Source organism: Dreissena polymorpha, chromosome 2, assembly GCF_020536995.1.
Source record: "Dreissena polymorpha isolate Duluth1 chromosome 2, UMN_Dpol_1.0, whole genome shotgun sequence".
NCBI lineage: Eukaryota > Metazoa > Mollusca > Bivalvia > Myida > Dreissenidae > Dreissena > Dreissena polymorpha.
Window position 1 is genome coordinate 145,187,396 of NC_068356.1, and position 20,926 is coordinate 145,208,321.

General features: G+C 38.2%; 1 protein-coding gene across 3 annotated transcripts in view; it reads right to left on the reverse strand.

Moving 5' to 3' along the window:
- LOC127869319 (E3 ubiquitin-protein ligase HECTD1-like) overlaps positions 1-20,926 on the reverse strand; it is an 85,694-nt gene that overhangs the window by 18,670 nt on the left and 46,098 nt on the right. The window contains exons 17-34 of one of the 3 annotated variants that reach the window (XM_052411774.1): positions 18,896-19,010; positions 18,319-18,453; positions 17,836-17,975; positions 15,135-15,278; positions 14,751-14,831; positions 14,154-14,252; positions 13,572-13,735; positions 12,716-12,892; positions 10,676-10,863; positions 10,044-10,172; positions 9,358-9,610; positions 8,670-8,918; positions 7,816-7,925; positions 7,041-7,232; positions 4,450-4,603; positions 3,461-3,555; positions 2,295-2,425; positions 837-1,039 (exon numbers count right to left, since the gene is read on the reverse strand). In XM_052411774.1, coding sequence (XP_052267734.1) covers positions 837-1,039; positions 2,295-2,425; positions 3,461-3,555; positions 4,450-4,603; positions 7,041-7,232; positions 7,816-7,925; positions 8,670-8,918; positions 9,358-9,610; positions 10,044-10,172; positions 10,676-10,863; positions 12,716-12,892; positions 13,572-13,735; positions 14,154-14,252; positions 14,751-14,831; positions 15,135-15,278; positions 17,836-17,975; positions 18,319-18,453; positions 18,896-19,010 — 2,759 coding nt within the window. Of the gene's footprint in view, positions 1-836; positions 1,040-2,294; positions 2,426-3,460; positions 3,556-4,449; positions 4,604-7,040; positions 7,233-7,815; positions 7,926-8,669; positions 8,922-9,357; positions 9,611-10,043; positions 10,173-10,675; positions 10,864-12,715; positions 12,893-13,571; positions 13,736-14,153; positions 14,253-14,750; positions 14,832-15,134; positions 15,279-17,835; positions 17,976-18,318; positions 18,454-18,895; positions 19,011-20,926 lie in introns of all 3 variants that reach the window. The other 2 variants (XM_052411775.1, XM_052411773.1) reach the window with 2 other exon arrangements.

Genomic DNA, 20,926 nt, shown 5'->3' on the forward strand with positions numbered 1-20,926 from the left:
ATCTTAGCACAACTTTGTTTAATGTTAGTGCAAGCAGCATAAAAAGCTACACAACAGATAACTGATTTTTTTACCTTAAAGGTAAAGTATCCAAAGCAGTTGATATAAAAACTCACACCAATCTTACCAATTCTGTTAATTTCAATGCTGCGGATGGAAAGACTCACTATTATTTTATTTAATCTGCTAAATTCCAAAGCAGTCAGAAGAAACACTCGCTAAAATCTTACTAAATCTGTAAATGTCCGAAGCAGAGGAAAAGCTCAGAACAAGCTTACCAAATCTGTTATTTCTTGCAGTCTGGATTACCAAATCTGTTATTTCCTGCAGTCTGGTTTACAGAATCTGTTATTTCCTGCAGTCAGGCTTATCAAATCTGTTATTTCCTGCAGTCTGGTTTACAAAATCTGTTATCAACTGCAGTCTGGCTTACCAAATCTGTTATTTCCTGCAGTCTGGCTTACCAAATCTGTTATTTCCTACAGTCTGGTGTACCAAATCTGTTGTTTCCTGCAGTCTGGCTTACCAAATCTATTATTTCATGCAGTCTGGCTTACCAAATCTGTTATTTCCTACAGTCTGGCTTATCAAATCTGTTATTTCCTGCAGTCTGGCTTACAAAATCTATTATTTCCTGCAGTCTGGCTTATCAAATTTGTTATTTCCTGCAGTCTGGCTTACCAAATCTGTTATTCCCTGCAGTCAGACTTACCAAATCTGCTATTTCCTGCACTCTGGCTTACACAATCTGTTATTTCCTACAGTCTGGCTTACCAAATCTGTTATTTCCTACAGTCTGGTGTACCAAATCTGTTATTTTCTACAGTCTGGCTTACCAAATCTGTTATTTCCTGCGGTCTGATCCATGGTGATGGCATAGAGCCTCTGGAGCAGCTGCAGCACGTGATCCACGGTGCAGGCTGTGGTGTCCCCACTGCGAGGCAGGTCCCACTCACTGAGGATCTGCAGGGTGCCTGTTGACTCCTTCATGGCCAGGTCTGCCTTTGTCTCACCCTCCTTCAGCTCTCGGTACAATATGCTGCATGGAGAAATTAATAGGCTTTTATTGGGTTGAATTTTTAACCCTTGACCTCTAAAATACAGACTTTGACAAGTTTGTAGTCTCATAGAAAATTAGATTAAATTAACTGATTGCAAGTTAATCGAAATCCGTTCTGCTTTCATGCTGGTTGAATATAGCTTTTTTCACTTTACTTTTGAAAGGGAAAGGGTTAATGGGTTGATTTAAAAAAAATCATTTTCCTTAACAATGAAGCTATCAGTACATTACACTGTAAGGAGAAACATATACCGGTAGGCTATAGAATAGCATTTAAATTTGAAAGGTATAGGCTACTAAGGAGTTTACTTTTTATAAGTTTCAAAACCGAAGAGTTTAAAGTTGTGATATTCTTACTTCAGCTTGATTGCGTACACAATTGCAATGCGCCATGCAAAGTGCTGTTTGTAATTTGCACTTTGCTTTTGGGGAAAAGAAAATTAGGATAATTGAATAATAAATGAAAAAATGAATCCGAATTATATAAAACAGTTATGGAACTTTTTTTTAAATTCGTTGGACATTATGCATTTGGGATGAAGCTTGAAGAAATTTATTCTGACAATTCATTTTGCGATCTGCTTTTTGCAAATTGCTTTTGTTTATTTTAAATTAACATTTGCAAATTGTGTTTTATGACTTTCAAATTAGTTTTTTGCAAATAGCACTTTGTGCATTTTGTTGTGCTTTATGCATTTATTTAGTCAAATTAGTGTTTGTGGGATGTGTAGAAATACCTTTAAGTCCCATAATAATAAAAATTCCCATTTATTTGCAACAATCAGGTTATGTCATAAACCGCGAGTTACAAATCACAAAAACCAAAAAGCATTTCACATGGACCACTAGCTTTCTATAATTAGGAGTAACCTTTGCAAGTCTATTTGTTATGTAAAACCAGTACTTGGGTGTCTTTTGTGAAAGACCTTATGATCGCAACATCGCTTTGACTCTGAATGTGAATTGAGAGTTTTAAAGTTCAAATGCTTTTGAAGAAAATTATCAATAATTTGGTATCTCAAAAAAACATACTCAAAAACTTACATGAAAGTATTTTAGGAATGTTAATATTCTTTTTCCAGCCATTGATACAATTATCAAAATGACATTACACTCAAAAGTAAACTTTAAATCAAGCAAACATTTCAACCAAGGACACATTACAGCATTCACACATGAACCTTAAATTCAAGCAAACATTTCTACAACTGACACTGTAAGTATTTCAACGTACGTGTATGTGGGTTCCCATATCCTCTTAAGCCTCTCAGACCTGTTGGCTGCTGACCCACTGACCAGCAGCTGCTGTATGTAGCTGAAGATGCAGGCATGGTCGTCCACTAGAGCCACATCCTCATCATGTACCTAGCAACAAGGGAGAGAGAACAATGCATGTGTGTAAAGTGTCATCCAAGATTAGCCAGTGCAGTCTGCACAGGCTTATCAGGGACGACACTTTCCGATTGCATGGTATTTTTCATTAAAAGGTAGTATCTTCATAATGCAAATCCAGATTAGGCAGAAAGCAGACTGCACAGGCTAATCTTGGACAACACTTTTGGCACATGCATTTAGTCCAATTTACCCAGAATGAGGATCATATGCTAAATGTTTATATTATGATTCCAATAATGGCTTTGATTTATGGTTTACAAAGATGGAGAGAAGGCCATGCTCATCCATCAATCGAATGTCCTTCTCAACAAATAATCCACCATGAATTATATATTGCAGTTTAATTATATTGCAATAATTATATTTTTTTATATTTTGGATGTTTAACTTTGAACTAAATGTATTGATGGTGTATGTAGCAATCATGCAGGCATGGCCCCCTTCCAATCCTGACACATAATTCATTAAGGGGTCTATGGGAGTGGTAAAATTATGCAAACAGTATGTACTTTTGAGCGATTAAAGTAAGACAACTCTTAATAACTGATATTTTTGCAATAAAATATGGTATGATATGACAACGAGTGTCAGATCTTTTTTAGCACATGCTTTTAAATGAGCAAATAAAATAAATATTTACGCAAACATAATGATAAATCCCGAATGTTGTTTACATTTCGTGATGTCATCTGACGTTGCCACGTCATTTCAGCAAAATAACAAAAAGCGATTGGTCGACCAAACGAAAACTAAGCCAATGAAAACGCTTAAAAAGTATATCACACATGTGTAAGATAAAAAATATTCGCAATGGTTAAATTACATGGGAAACAGGGTATGGCATGTGATAAATTACGAAATTAAAGAAATAACTGTCAATTATTTGTTATTTACCAGTCATTAATCAACAATTCTAACTTTTAATGCATACACATTCAATCAAAAGGGCGCACAGGCTTTTTGAGCTGCTAATCCATGCTTATGTGTTGGTGTAGATGCACTTACCCCAGGCAGTGACATGGGAGGGCGCATATAGAGGACGATCCTGGGAGGTTCTGGCTGCTCCTTGTCCTGTTTACTACTGCTGGACTCATCTGTACCTGAATACAGGCATACAACAGCTACATAGTCATCATCAGCTCTGACATTCTAATAATAATTGTGAAATCAAACTGAACATAAAATATTGGAAGTTAGCTAACTTGTTTCAGTCCTATTTATCTTCAACCACCATTTCAACACTATTACAAACAATGAACTAAACTCCTCCATATAGTGCAGAGTATATCTCTTGAAACGGAATAACAAAATAAGCTTTTTAATAACCATTTTGAGTAACAATCTCAATGCTTAAAACTATTAGACGTGTTACCCAAAGGAGCTTTTTTGGGGGGGGGGGGGGAAACAATGAAAATAGCTGCACTCTGGAAAAACCGTGTTTTGTGCATTACTGTATAAAGTGTCATCCCAGATTAGCCTGCAGAGTACAGTGCTTTGTGCATTACTGTATAAAGTGTCATCCCAGATTAGCCTGCAGAGTACAGTGCTTTGTGCATTACTGTATAAAGTGTCATCCCAGATTAGCCTGCAGAGTACAGTGCTTTGTGCATTACTGTATAAAGTGTCATCCCAGATTAGCCTGCAGAGTACAGTGCTTTGTGCATTACTGTATAAAGTGTCATCCCAGATTAGCCTGCAGAGTACAGTGCTTTGTGCATTACTGTATAAAGTGTCATCCCAGATTAGCCTGCAGAGTACAGTGCTTTGTGCATTACTGTATAAAGTGTCATCCTAGATTAGCCTGCCGAGTACACACGGGGTAATCAGGGACAACACTTTCCTCCTATACTGGATTTTTATTTTAAGAAGACACTTTCTTTAAAGATTTTTTTTCCATAAAAGTTGAAAAAGTCCCTAATTAGCCTTTGCAAAGAGCACTAATGTTGTCACTAATCCTGGTATTTCAATCAGCCTGATTAACATAGTTTACATACCAGGTGGTGGTATCTCAATGTCCTGTATCTGGTTGACATTGGTGCGACCTGGGCGGGGATCAAACGCGGGTATGAGTGCAGAGAACTGCCTCTTAAGCACGTACTCATCGTCCCATGTCTTCCTGCGCTCTGTAGGCATCTCCACATCCTCATCCTGTAACAAGATGAAGAGCTGTATACAGGGGAACAACTCTTTTGTTTGTCACATAGTGCATAGGATAGATTACTAAGGATAGTATTAATTTATGTTTGTTTTGCATCAAGTTCAATATTATGTCTACCTAAATGGATATACATATATACATCATATGTTAACAACAAACTAGACAAGGAAAATGCACCAAATCATTGCCCATCACTTGTTTCAACAAGAATATCAGTGAAACTGACGGATCCTCCCCGATGATGCGCTTTGTCAATCTATGTGTAAATAACCACCTAAATAAAATCTATTATTAACCTCGGTGACCTTCACCTTGACCCCAGTATCCTCAAACCTCATCAAAAGGTAGAGTTCTTTGCAAAGTACCTACATGCCAAATATGAAAGAGATCGGTAAAGTATTGAAGGCGCTATGAGAAACTGTAAAAAAAGTGTGACGGAAATCTATTATTAGCCTCGGTGACCTTGATCTTGAACCCAGTGACCTCAAACCTCATCAAAAGGTAGAGGTCCATGCAAGGTACCTACATGCCAAATATGAAAAAGATCGGTAAAGTATTGAAGGTGCTATGAGAAACTGTAACAAAAGTGTGACGGAAAATCTATTATTAGCCTCAGTGACCTTGACCCCAGTGACCTCAAACCTCATTAAAAGGTAGAGGTCCATGCAAGGTACCGACATGCCAAATATGTAAGAGATCAGTAAAGTAGTGAAGGTGCTATGAGAAACTGTAACAAAAGTATGACGTACGGAAGGACAAACTGGCAACGATATGCGCCGCCATAATTTTATTTCGGGGAGCATAAAAATTAGCCATTCCTTGGGTAAGCATGCAGCCAATTAATTGTTGTATAATATCATGTAAATGAGACGTTTAAGTCAATATAAGTCTGTTGCATACGTCATATTACATCATTATCTTTGCACACGAGATTTTGCACACGCTCCCGTCGGAAAATGCACACGTCACGGTTTAGTGTATGAATATATTCACTTCAGTACAGAAGTTGGTATATGTTAGACAACCGAGTAGATAGGTCACAATTCCTTGTTGCCGGGCTGTTTGGCCTCCGGATTATCTTGTTGTCCAGAATATTTTACAGACATTGGAAACCGTTTGTGTTAAAAAAAATCATCAAAAATAAATCGTATGAAAACTGAAATGGACTAGTGTAGTTATTGTGTTCCACGGACTAAGCGACATGTGAAAGGGGAACAACTATGTGTCATAAATTCGATTGAAAAATCATGCAAGTTTAAAAGCTAATCATAGTTGTAATGATCATTGATTAATATAGAACATTTGAAGACACCTTGTCTATCAGTGCAGGGCCCTCAATCTATTTAATCTGCCGCCGAGGGGGGGAAAATTTCCCCCCCCCCCCCCAAAAAAAAAAAAAAAAATTTTTTTTTTTTTTTTTTTTTTTTTTAATAGATCTCATGATCATTATATCTCAATTCTTTTTTTCAATTAAATCTTTGCAAATATACTAAATTATGAAAAATGCAATGAATATAGTGCAAACATGTACAAATGTAATAATGAGAGAGTAAGTAAAACAAGGGACAAAATTGTCACAAAACCAGGTTTTCATTGTGAAAAAAAATCTGATAAAGGGAGACAACTCAAACTGAACTTTTGAAATGAACAAACAAAATTAACCCCCTTTGTAAGTTTGTTTTAAAATAAATCTATTTTTAGTCGTGGCGACCTTGACATTGGAGATATTGACGCGATTCTTTCGTGCGACACACCGTCCCATGATGGTGAACAAATGTGCCAAATGATTTTAAAATCTCATAATGAATGACATAGTTATAGCCCAGACAAGCTCATTTATGGCTATTTTTTACCTTTGAACTCAAAGTGTGACCTTGACCTTGGAGATATTGACGTAATTTTTTCGCGCGACACACCGTCTAATGATGGTTAACAAATGTGCCAAATGATTTTAAAATCTGACAATGAACGACAAAGTTATGGCCCGGACAAGCTTGTTCCGCCAGCCCGCCAGCCAGCCAGCCAGCCAGCCCGCCCGCATTCGCCAATCTAATAACCAGTTATTCCTTCGGAAAACCTGGTTAATTATTCCTTCGGAAAACCTGGTTAAAAATCCCCCAAAAAGGGAAACACCGCGAAAATTCCCCCTCCTAAGGGCTGCGGACCCCTTCCCCCAAAGTAGCGTGAGGGCGCTGAAGTGGCATATATGCAATATACATGTAAGCCCTATGCATTTATGGAGCTACTTTGTACATCAAAAGATGGAAAACAATGGACATAATAATATTCTGTACCTAAAAAACACAGTAGATTCTTGTTTAACCACCAAAATTGCAAGACTTTAACAATATTTTTGTTAGCTCAGAAGCAACCAACTAACAAGCACAACATCAATCAGTACAACACTTTATAACAAACTGTGTGTACCGTGATACCCACCACACCGAGCACATCATCAAAGTCATCCTCATTCTCATCCTCATTCTCGTCGTCATCATCGTCAGGCTCGGGGAGTTCGTCATCGTCCTCCAGGTCACCCAACAGAACGGACTGACGGCATGTCTCCAACAGCTCATTGTCACTCTCACTGGATGTCGACGTGAGGCTGCGGGTCAGCGCCTAGGTTAAAGATATTTGGAATGTAGAGAAATGTTAAAATCCAGTTAAGGAGGAAAGTGGCGTCCCTGATTATCATGTGCAAATTGCACAGGCTAATATGGGACCACACTTTATGCACATTGTCACTAGCTCTGGACATGGACTAGTTGCTGCAACTCAGTTAGGGAAATGGGGGATATTGAAACGACTTTCCATAAAAGCCAAAAGCGCCGTCCCTGATTACCCTGTGAAGACTTCACAGGCCAATCTGGTATGACACATTATACAAATGCATTGTGCCTATTGTTGCTGCTAATGGACTTGAGGCTGTGAGTCAGTGTCTGGTGGGAATAAGAAATATTCAAAATTTAGACAGTTGATACAAGCATAGGAATATTATCATATGTATGTTTTATAAATGAGGAATGTAACATGGGTGCTGACAGAGGAGTATGATCATTATAATTATATTGTACTTAAATGATAGATACAAAGCTATTCCTTAGAAGCCAAAATTACCACTCCATTTTTACATGAAGTGGTTCATTTCAATTCAACTCAACATAAACTTAAGAATTTCCACAGTTATAGAGCTGAATGTTACCTGACAGAATGCCACATTGGCTACAGCCTGAGTAGTGGTCAAGGTGTTGGAGGTGTTCGTCAGAGACTGGGTCAGGTTCGGGAAACTCTGAGCAGCTGAGAGTAGCGTATCTGTTCAAACAAAGAGCAGCGTATCTGTTCAAACAAAGAGCAGCGTATCTGTTCAAACAAAGAGCAGCGTATCTGTTCAAACAAAGAGCAGCGTATCTGTTCAAACAAAGAGCAGCGTATCTGTTCAAACAAAGAGCAGCGTATCTGTTCAAACAAAGAACAGCGTATCTGTTCAAACAAAGAGCAGCGCATCTGTTCAAACAAAGAGCAGCGTATTTGTTCAAACAAAGAGCAGCGTATCTGTTCAAACAAAGAGCAGCGTATCTGTTCAAACAAAGAGCAGCGTATTTGTTCAAACAAAGAGCAGTGTATCTGTTCAAACAAAGAGCAGCGTATCTGTTCAAACAAAGAGCAGTGTATCTGTTCAAACAAACAAAACGTTTATTAAAGAAATGTGCGAATGGAATCCAAGTTAACGATCTGAAAAAATATGTTTTCTTTATAACTCACGAGTACTTGCATAACAACAATGTTCTTTCATATAAGTTTGGTTTTTGTTCAGCTTAAATAGAGGAAAACAACATATTTACATGAATCTGTCACTTTTTTTAAAAGCTCCTCAACATTTTTGACACAGCAAAATTACACAAAAACTTGGCAATTTAAGATGAAAACAACTTAAATTAGAGAGCGGACACTTAGTACGGACCAACCGACCGACAGACAAGCTCACTCCTATATACACCTTAAACTTCGTTTGTGGGGGTATAAAAAAGGAACCAAACTTCAAATCTCCATTCACACCTGTCCAGTCAGTGAGAGTGTTACAGACAGAGGGACGCATGGCGTTGTTGCTCCGCAGCATGTTATTTCCTGCATTCCTTCGCGCCACTGCAGCAAACGTCTCCAGCAGGCTCATAGATTGCTCCATAGAGGCAGGCAAGTTGGGTACACTCACGGACATTGGGTTGGTCGGGGAGGCGCGGGACGGGGCCTCTGTCTTACTGGCATTCACCTGATTTGTGCGCTCCACCGTCTTAGCCTTTGCAGTGGCTGCTTGTGATACACAGAGGTATAGTTTAAAATCTTTCATTGCAAACATTTCAACAATCAAGAACTTATTTTTAATCATTAAATTGTGATTATCATTGGAGAATTTGTATGCAGGAATCACAATATTAATAAAGTAATTTTGAAAACATTACAAACAAAATAACGAACTGTTTTTAATATGGATGATGTGGAACTTTGAATTTGTAATGATTTCTTACATTGGCTCGAGCAAAATCCATAAAAACTTCGCTTATTTGTAACAAAAGCTTCTATTTTTAAACAAAAAAATATTATAAAAACTTTAAATTCAATTGCAAGTTTACCAAACCTTTAGTTTTTTTAAAACATTTGTGAAAAGTGTCGTCCCTATTAGCCTGTGCAGTGCACAGAGGTTAATCAGGGACAACACTTTGAGCCTAGACAGGATTTTACTATCTACCTTCATCCTTCAGTAACCCCCTGGGAAGCCTTGGTAGCCTAGGTGGCTCATTTTCCCCACCTGTCGCCCCCAGCTGGTGACTCTGGTTAGGCCCCTCCCCCTTGTCAACCTCCGAAATGTCATGCCATGTGGGCTCTGGCTCCCCTGTTCCCTCGCTCCCCTCCCCTGGTTCCTCCACTGTCTGTAGGGTCACAGTGACCCCTGAGTCAGAGGTCGCCAGGTTCATCATGCTCTCTGCAAGGTTTTCTGCTACCTGCAGTAAAAGAGCACATTGTTTAGAAAGTTATTTCAAACACTAATTGGCTTACAAAAATCATTAAATGTCCCAAGACAGTGGCTTATTTTCAAATAGTCAAAAATACTTGTGATTAATTTTTTTATATCAATGGAGCAGATAATATGCACAATAATCATGTTTACATGACTCAGTTTAAATTTGCTTTGTGTTATATTCATGAAATAGGGAGGGTTTTACTTAAACCTATTCAAATTAGCTTCATTGCATTGAAAGCCTTTGATTTATAGAGAAACTCTTGGGTTTCACAAAATCTTTCACAAGACACAAAGTACTGGTTCTTATATTACATTATCCAATGGACATGAGGGGCAAAAACCTTATTACTTCTAGGTTCGATTCTTTAAGCTACATACAGTTGAGCTAGTAAGCCCTACAGTTTTGTACTCACAGATTTGACAGTCTGTGTGAGGTTGTCAGCTGATGCAGCCTGCTCGGTGGCAGCCACAGATGGCTTGTTGTCATTCACTTCATTGAGGCTGGGGGTGGAGCTACTTTTCCTGCTCGTCAGGACACTTATCTGAGGGTGAGATACAATAACAGCAAGGTAGGACAGGTAAATAAGGTTGCTTAAGTGTATCCACTATGAGGTCTGTCATTGGAACAAGTGGACCTAGCTAGATCCCTACTCAAGATACAGGTCAGCATTGTAGGATAGGTAGAAAAGTATGCATAATTCTATTGACTATGGTTTCTGTCTTCTGAAAAAGCGTTCCCAGTTTGATCCCTACCCAAGCTTTCAAAGCCATTTTAAATAAGGAGATATGAACCAATATTCAAAGCAAACAAGATACTTCAACTATATTCTTTCTTATTGGAAACCTTTCAATATAACTCTCTCTATTCATAAACAGTTACACAAGAATAATCTCTCTTTCTTATTGAGACCCTTGTATAATAACTTTCTCTCTTCATAAACACTAATAACAGAATAATCTCTTAACAGAACAGTTACAAATTTAAAACTCGAAGGGTTATCATCACACTCTTCCATCATGGCAATTTGATACATGAAGGTCATACCTTTGCCTTGTCCCCAGGTGTTGCCCCAGCCTTGACCTTGCCAGCCCCAGTGGCCCCGGCCTCTGTCTTGGACAGGGGCTTCAAACGTTCAGGGTCATGGGAGGGAGCCAACTGCAGGTCATACTTTCCCTCTGCGCCCATACGATATGAGTTGGATCCTCCCATATCCCAAGTAACATCAATCCAACCTAACATAAAGGATACACAAGTTAAAAAATGCAGCTTGGTGTCTTACATTTGTGGTTTTCTTTACAAACATCAGAAGGCCATTAAAGATGAAAAACATACATATTCAATAGGACACAACGGCCCTGTATCGCTAACCTTTGTAATGGGGCGTGGCCAGTTAAAAACCCAGGGGATTGACTTTAGCAATCTTAGTAGAGAACCATAAACAGATGTCACATACCAAATATAAATTCAATATAAAACAATGCACCTGTACACCTTAATGTAGAGCCTATTTTGCAGACAGGGGATAATCAAAGAATAGATGAGCACTATATGGCCAGTTTTGACAGATGTGCATGATTAATTGTTGAAAACAAGGACATAAAACACATCATCTACAGATAATAAGATATCTTACCTTTTCTCAACAGAACAGTATCCTCACATTTAAGTCTTGAAAACCGCTGAAAATTTAGTTATAAAACAGACGTAAGTTTTCACTGAAAATTCAAGACACTGCACCCCATACCATTATGGAGTTTTCTGGACACTGTTCCCTCCCCTGCCACATACCATTATGAAGTTCACTGGACATAGTTCGCTCCCCTGCCACATACCATTATGGAGTTTCCCGGACACTGTTCCCTCCCCTGCCACATACCATTATGAAGTTCACCGGACATAGTTCCCTCCCCTGCCAAATACACTGCAACGCCGATATATCGCGGACCTTTATATCGCGCTGTCCAATATATCGCGCTTTGGCTATGGCTCCCAAAAATACCGACGAGCATGATCACTAAATGACATGTTTTAATCTGAGAATTCGCTAACTTAAGCAAAAAACCGGATCTAGCTAGTATCAACACCCCATATTTCGCGGCTTATTATTGCACGCAGTGAAGCGTGAAAAACAGTCGATTAGTGACAATGTTGTTTACACAAGGCTGGGGTTGTTTTTAACACTCGGGAAATATCCAAATTAGTGTCATTGTACACAAAAAGGTAATAATGGCAGTTTACTGCTATATATATCGTTTAATTTCGGTACTGGTCATGAATTTCTTTGTCCTGATAAAAAGCGTGCGAAAATTGGCGTGGGTGTATTTAATTAGTAAATAAAAATTTCGTAGCCGGCACAACATTGCGATAATTTAATTTCCGTTAAAAGTTTCGTTTCAAATTTCAACAAAAGTACCACGGTATCTTGCGAATTATGTGGCATTGACATTTCCTCTTAATAAAATATAATTCAAACACGCGATATCGTTACCGTTACGCTAAGGGTTAAAACGAATCTATGCACAATGTATTTTGTACGTTTTTTACGGCAAGAATTTTTCATTTAAGCTGATTCGCGAGGGATCGTACATGAAAATAAAAAACATAATTTACATTTTGGTTTTTATGATAAATACACAGATACTTATGTAGTAATGAAAACGTTTATTGTAGAATTAATGGTTTGCAATTATTACAATACAAATATGTAGCAGCACTGTATATAAAATGAAAACATTGGGGAAATTTGACAAGTTAACCGCAATACAATTAAGTTAGAAATTTCTCGAGTTTTATCGCGCGCCGGATATATCGCGCTCATGATCTTTGGACCCCACCAACCGCGATATATCAGCGTTGCAGTGTACCATTATGAAGTGAACCGGACATAGTTCCCTCCCCTGCCACAAACCATTATGGAGTTCTCATGACATAGTTCCCTCCCCTGCCACATACCATTATGAAGTTAACCGGACATAGTTCCCTCCCCTGCCACAAACCATTATGGATTTCCCCGGACATAGTTCCCTCCCATGCCACATACCATTATGGAGTTCCCATGACATTGTTCCCTCCCCTGCCACATACCATTATGGAGTTCTCCGGACACAGTTCCCTCCCCTGCTGGTGTGCCGTCCTGGTCCCTCCACTTCCAGTCCATGCCTCGCACCACTCTGGCCCCTGGTGACATCTGCTTCACCACGTGATTACGAATGTGGCGTCTCTGTCTGCGCAACATGGCCTCTGCCTCCTTGGCAGCTTTGCCTGTAAACAGGATATTAACCGGTTACTACTCAGTAACACTTTGACGCATTTGTAGTCCATTAGAAAATCAACTTAAATTTTAGACCTTTCTAACAAGATTCAATCATCAAAGTCTTCATTTCCAACCCTAAGATACTGAAGAGAAACAGACAGGATAAAACATGAACAGACTGCAAATTACAAGCAGGTTGTTCTGGTTTAATGCTGGTTGCAAATAGCTTTTTTTACAATCGCACATGAGCAGGAAATAATTAAGAATTGTTTTACAATATATGTAGGTGCATTAAGTGTAGATGTTTGCGTGCATAAATATTTACTTTCACTGGGCCACTATACATTTAAAGATTTTTAATGCATGAAAAAATGTTTTCAGACATATAGCAACCTGATGAGATATGAAGTTGTTGCAGGCAAACATTAACCTGAATCATCTTAGTAACTCAAGGGGAATAATTCTGATAAACTGCAGGTCAGAGTTAAAGAACTTCGTCAGTGAGTTCACAAAATTACCACAAACATGTATGTGAAATTTCAATTGAAAACCTTTATAAGAAACAGTGATATTGAGATGTTCCAAATTTACCATCAACAAAAAGACAGTACAGAGGCAAAGAAAAAACCCCCATCTCACAATCAATAAGGGCGTTATTCCTTTAGTTTTTAAATTAAAGCAACCAACCCAGGTCATCACAGACGCCCGTAACTTTCCCGTAAATCTCGAAGCCCGACAGGGAGAGGTAGTGGGTCTGGTTGCTAGCGTTCTTGCCCATCTGATGTATACGTATGTGTCTCCAGCCCTGGCTCTCGTCTTTAGGGGCCTCTAGGGGCCAGGATGCAGTCGACCTAGAGGTAGGGAAAACAATTCCTATATTCTGTATTCAGTACAGTCCAGCAGAATGAAAGCGTTCAGACATTAGATATCTAAAGCCCAAATATCTTAACTTACTATGGAAAACGTTTTTAAAATTGTATGTTGGAAAATCAATAATTTTTAACATTTTATTTAATAAAGAACATCTGTATAAACTTAACAAGAATAAAACACTGAACAGAAAACTAATTATAACAAACTAAGTAGCCAATGACTGGACCAATTTTATCATTTGAAGAATGCTAGAATAGTTTTCCATAGCAGATCTAGACTGAGACCTTAAATGCCCTTTTATCCTAGGGAAGCTTTGGACTTCGATAGGCATCACCATATGCCGAAGCTAACACAGCACATAACTAACTCAGGTGAAATCCACATACTTGTACATACCCAGGTTCATTAAGGCCGTTGTCATGTTTGTGATCAAACAGGGTCACCCATGCCTGACCATCCTTGGACACCTGGAACTGCCAGTTACGTAGGGCTGACCTGAAATAGACACAAACTATTGATCTCTACCAACCTACCAGTATTTAAACAGTTGTTTGGATGTATGAAAGTATTCAATCTGGATATTTCTAATGATAAGAATATATAGCAGTAAGCACAGGTTGGTTCCTATTATCCCTTTTTAGATACAGACAGCAAAATACTGCTAGATATCCATATGCTTGTATGAAAATCTAGTAATTAATAGGCACACATATCTACCCCCCCACCCCACCCCACACACACACAAATTACTGCCCTATTTGAGATGCTGTGGAGACCTTATTTAGTACATGTTAGGTATACCCACCTCATGGGTTATTATTCAACAGTCATTTTAAGAATATTATGTCATCTTGTTTGATTATTTAATGGAATTTCAAATTAAACATGGATAATTCTCAAATAACCAAGCTTCCTTCTTTTTTATTTTTTTAATAACTAACAACATCAGATTGCAATAGCCATTGTATGCATGCCTCCTTCTAGTTCACTCACCTTCCATACCCTCTTGAATGTCTCAATGTGTAAGACGTGGGAATAATCCATACACCAAGGTCAATAGCAAACCAGGCTTTCCTGCAATCACAAACATACAAAAGATTCACTTTAACATCCCTCATGTATTCATGAATAAAGATTACTAATTTTGAAGTATATGAGCAAAGTTCTGTGTATTTTTAAGTCACTTTTATAACTTAATATTAATATTATATTAATATTAATAAATTATTAATAAATATTAATCAAAATAAATATTTTTTTGTTTAATTAGATAACTGCTCTAGGTTATCAACAATTTTCTTTAAATGTTCTCAATTCAATTTCCTTTAACTGTCCTACATTCATCAATTAAATTATTTCTGTAAGTATAGCCCCTACTTGTCATCATTAGTATGGCAGTTCAAGGCTGAGCTATCTCTGCTCAGGATATCCTCCAGTTTTCCATACGGCAGATTGCGACCGTCTGATGATGTTACCACCACCAGGTTGTACTGAGCTGGGTTAATCCACTCCTGGTTGGACCTTAAGACATATTTAAAATCTTTGTTATAAATTTAGCCTTGCTTTGGGAAAACTGTGCTTTATGAATGTGCATAGTGCTGTCCCAGATAAGCCTGCACGGATTGCACAGGCTAATGGGGGACAACACTCTTAGCCTGAATTTTATTTTTGAAGAAACCTCCATTAAACGAAGAATTTTATCAAACTGGCAAGTGTCGTCCCTGATTAGCCTTTGCAGACTGGACAGCACTTAACACATATACATTGAGCCTGGTTTTCCAAAAGCGCCCCTAGTATGTTGGCTATTAATAGCACAATAATACTACAAAAATAAGTCTGCAAACACTTAACCACCTGATATTTACATTTAACCATTTGGACAAACAAGAGAGCCAAGATGGCCCTAGTTAGCTCACCTGAGAGGAGTCGGTTCATTCAATCTTTACCAAATGTCAAACTTGACCTAGATATTGTCAAGACAAACATTCTGGTCAAGTTTCATCATTATTTTATCTGCGAGTCATGATCAATGTACCTATGAAGTTTCATGATCCTAGGCGTAAGCATTCTTGAGTTATCATCCGGAAACCATTTTTCTAAGTTGAGTCACCGTGACCTTGACAGCCATTGTGTGAATACGTTTTTGGCACTGTGACCTTGACCTTTGACCTACTGACCTGATAATCAATAGGGGTCATCAGCGAGTCATGATCAATATACCTATGAAGTTTCATGAACCTACGCATAAGCGTTCTTGAGTTATCATCCAGAAACCATTTCAGGTCACCATGACCTTGACCTTTGACCTAGTGATCTGAAAATCAAAAGGGGTCATCTACGAGTCATGATCAATGTACCTATGAAGTTTCATGATCCTAGGCCTAAGCGTTCTTGACTTATCATCAGGAAACCATTTTACTATTTTGGGTCATCGTGACCTTGACCTTTGACCTAGTGACCTGAAAATCAATAGGGGTTATCTACGAGTTATGATCAATGTACCTATAAAGTTTCATGATCCTAGGCCTAAGCGTTCTTGAGTTATCATCCGGAAACCATTTTACTTTTTCGGGTCATCGTGACCTTGACCTTTGACCTAGTGACCTGAAAATCAATAGGGGTTATCTGCGAGTCATGATCAATGTATCTATGAAGTTTCATGATCCTAGGCATTAGCGTTCTTGAGTTATCATCCGGAAACCATTTTACTGCTTTGGGTCACCGTGACCTTGACCTTTGACCTAGTGACCTGAAAATCAATAGGGGTCATCTGCGAGTCATGATCAATTTATCTATGAAGTTTCATGATCCTAGGCATAAGTGTTCTTGAGTTATCATCCGGAAACCATTTTACTATTTCGGGTCATCGTGACCTTGACCTTTGACCTAGTGACCTGAAAATCAATAGGGGTCAACTGCGAGTCATGATCAATGTACCTATGAAGTTTCATGATCCTTGGCAAAAGCGCTCTTGAGTTATCATCCGGAAACCATCTGGTGGACGGACAGACCGACATGAGCAAAACAATATACCCCCTCTGCTTCGAAAGGGGGGAGGGGGGTCATAATGAGAAAAGTGCCCCCCTCCCAGCAGCCATGTTATTCAACTGACCGGAACCATTTTTGAACTCAACTCTCGTATCAAGGAAACAAATGTTCTGAGTAAATTTCATGAAAATTGGGCCAAAAATGTGACTTCGACTGTGTTCACATGTTTACACTATATACATATAGAGAAAAATGCCCTGCCCACTAGCGGCCATGTTTTTTCATCGATCCCGACCATTTTCAAACTCGTCCGAGATATCAATAAAACCATGTTATGACCAACTTTCATGATGATTGGGAAAAATTGTGACTTATAGAGTGTTTACAAGGTTTCTCTATAGCCAAATAGGGAAAACTGCCACTATATACATATAGAGAAAAACGCCCCGCCCACTGGCGGCCATGTTTTTTCACCGATCTCGACCATTTTCGAACTCGTCCGAGACATCTATTGAACCAATGTTTTGACCAACTTTCATGATGATTGGGCAAAAATTGTGACTTCTGAAGTGTTTACAAGGTTTCTCAATAGCCATATAAGGAAAACTGCCCCGCCCACTGGCGGCCATGTTTTTCAACGGATCGGAACCACTTTTGAACCAAGATATCATTAAGACAAACATTTTGACAAAGTTACATGAAGATTGGGCATGAAATGTGACTTCTACAGTGTTTACAAGGTTTTTCTTTTTTTTTACCTAGTGACCTAGTTTTTGACCCGGCACAACCCAGTTTCGAACTCGGCCGAGATTTCACTGGGAAAAAGCTTCTGACCAAGTTTCATGAAGATGGGACAAGAAATGTGGCCTCTAGAGTGTTTACGCGCAAATATTAACGGACAGACGGACGGACATACCACGGACAAAGACCGGTCACAAAAGCTCACCTGAGCAATCAGGTGAGCTAAAAGATTAAGAATAACCTGTTTCAAAAGCAATCCCCTTGGTTGCACACCTGAGACCTGAGTTTTACACAAACTGCAAATGTGTGCTTAAAAGGGCAACTTTTTTCTAAAAACTTCATTACTCACTTCCCATTAGTTCCTATCCAGTAGATAAGCCCATTCTGATCAAAGTCTTGCTGATGGGTGAAGGTCACATGATGCCCATCCTTCAGCTGCTTCACAAAGCTGAATGTGCTGCGGTCATAGTCGTGCCACTGCTTGGCAACCTGGTATTGTGGCACGAAACAATTCAAACAATCAATTATCTAGTTACAAAACATTGATTAAACCAAAAATACAAGTTGTAGGCCATATACAAAAATTATTTTTTTAATTTTAAACTTCTGTTTGTTATCATATATACTTCCGGTTATTTTTGTTCAAGGTTTTGTTAAGTCACAACAGTGTATCATTTAGCAGACATAACACTTCCCAAAATGAGTATTGAATCGAAAGTCAATTAGAAATGACTTAAAAAAAAGTTTTCAAAATCTCTTTTCATAAAAGTATATGTAGACAGGGGTTTTAAACATAGAACATTATATATCATTCAGCTCCCATGTTGTTTACCATTTTCAGCAGGTATTTCTCGAGTGCCCCCACAGTGGTGAGTGGCTCCATCTTGAGGTTGCGCCCGGACCGGTCAATCAGGCTCGTTTCTCCGGGAGCCCGTTCCAACTGGAACCGGATCTTACGTGAGAAAATCTGAAACAACAAAACTTAGTATGTTGTATGGAACTGTCACTGAGCAAGCTGTCATAGACAGAGTGCAATCTTACATTAAATTATTAAATGACTGAAAATAATGATTATTTATTAACATTTATTACATTACTATTTGCATATCATTATGCAAAATTATGTTTTATTCAAGATGAAGGTAATAAATACGAATTTCATTGATATTTTGTAACAGTCACATTATTTACCTTAGAATAGAAAGTAGTAATAATTATAATTTTATATTAACTATTGAATAACAGTCTCAAGCTGACAGTTCAAAAATAGTGCCATCTACTTCTGAAAATTATTTGGCTGTTCTCAAATGTCAATGAAATATCTGTATAATATGAAGAAAACAATGACACATGTTTGTTTACATATCTGTAGCCCATATCTCAGGCTAATGTGATGTCAATATCCATACCTGCAGTCCATATCCCCCCGACCCATTGAGATCATAGCTGTACACTGACAGCTTCTCAATGGACTCAAACACTGCTATCAGCTTGCGCACCAGGCATACTGCCGGGGAGACGGCACTGAATGGGAAAACAGCACAAGTCATATGAGCCCTGTATTGAGAAAACTGGGCTAAAAGCATGTCCTCCCAGAGAGAAGTATTTTAAGCCTGCACAGGCTGATTAGGTACAACACTTTCCCCATAACTGGATTTTTGCACACAAAAAAGATTTCCTTTAAACGAAAAATTCCATAAAAGGGTCAAGTGTTGACCCTGATTAGCATGTGCAGACTGCACAGGTTAATCTGGGACAACACTTAATGCACATAAATTACTCCCAGTTTTCCCAGAAAGAGGCTAATATAAACAACATCATAGAAAGGCAGGTGCAGAAGAAAGAGGCTAATATAAAAAACATCATAAAAAGGCAACTGCAGCAGAAAGAGGCTAATATAAACAACATCATAGAAAGGCAGCTGCAGCAGAAAGAGGCTAATATAAACAACATCATAGAAAGGCAGCTGCAGCAGAAAGAGGCTCATATAAACAACATCATAGAAAGGCAGCTGCAGCAGAAAGAGGCTAATATAAACAACATCATAGAAAGGCAGCTGTATTTGAGTATGACACAAAACAAAACAAGTTTCTATTTCAGTCATAACAATTATGTTGGTACTAGTGTTTTTGTTAATTGGATTTTATCCTATTCATAATTGCCAAATGGAAAAACAAGAACAATTTATCTGTATGCAGTGCTCATCTGAAATACAGTAGAATATTTAGTAGATCAGGCTTGGCGAAATCGGAAAAAATATGCAGGTCATCTGGACAGGCATTTCAGAAAATGTGCAGGCCCGGAGAAAATTTAGCCAAACCGAAAAAAACCCACATAAAAACGACATATTGGATGATGATCATCCAACAAAATATGTAACAGGGCATCTTATTATTCAAACTATACTTAATTGACCAATTATATCCATTTAGGCATTAAAACAACGTAAACTAAAGAAACAAGAAGTGTCGAAAATAAAAATGCGGTTAACGGACACTAACTTGTACAATGTAAACATTTTTGATAACATTTTTGGAGATCAATGAAGAGTGCATGTTATAAAGATATTACTAGAACATTGTTTATATTTAATAAACAACCTTTTTAAAGCCATGCTCCATAAAGAAATGCATATTTTAATGTCCTTATCTACTCAAAAAATATGTCAAAGCTGTCAAGATCTTTTTTGTTAGAAAGCAGTTGCCGATTTTGCGACTGAGTTTGAAGTCGGTGTTGTGTAACCAGTCGGATTTGCTAATTAAACGTAAAAAACTTATTGCAAACATCAAAACAATGAGCGATTTCATTTTCATGATGTAGAAAGGGGTTTGCTCTTCGAATTTTCATCTTTGAAAAAAATATGATTTGTTTGCATTCATTTCACATTTTGCCGGTCGCCAGGACCGACATTCTTGTTAAACCTGTCGGACCAAACGGAATGGCTGGTTAGGACCGGGGGACCGGCAATTTCGCCAAGCCTGGTAGATATTGTAAATAAACAGCAGAATTATTTAGTATAATCAATTTAATTAAATCTGCATCAGGCTGTCAATAAATCATTAATAACTTCACTTGAAACAAGTATCATTGAAAACAATGGATGCTCCCCTTGTTTGACCTTGAGAAAATCTATTATTAGCATCGGTGACCTTGACCCCAGTGACCTCATCAAAAGGTTGAGGTCTATGCAAGGTACCTACACGCCAAATATGTAAGAGATCAGTAAAATATTGAAGGCGCTATGAGAAACTGTAACAAAAGTGACGGAAAATCTATTATTAGCCTCAGTGACCTTGACCCCAGTGACCTCAAACCTCATCAAAAGTTAGAGGTCCATGCAAGGTACCTACATGCTAAATATGTAAGAGATCAGTAAAATATTGAAGGCCCTATGAGAAACTGTCACAAAAGTGTGATGGAAGTAAGGAAGTAAGGAAGGA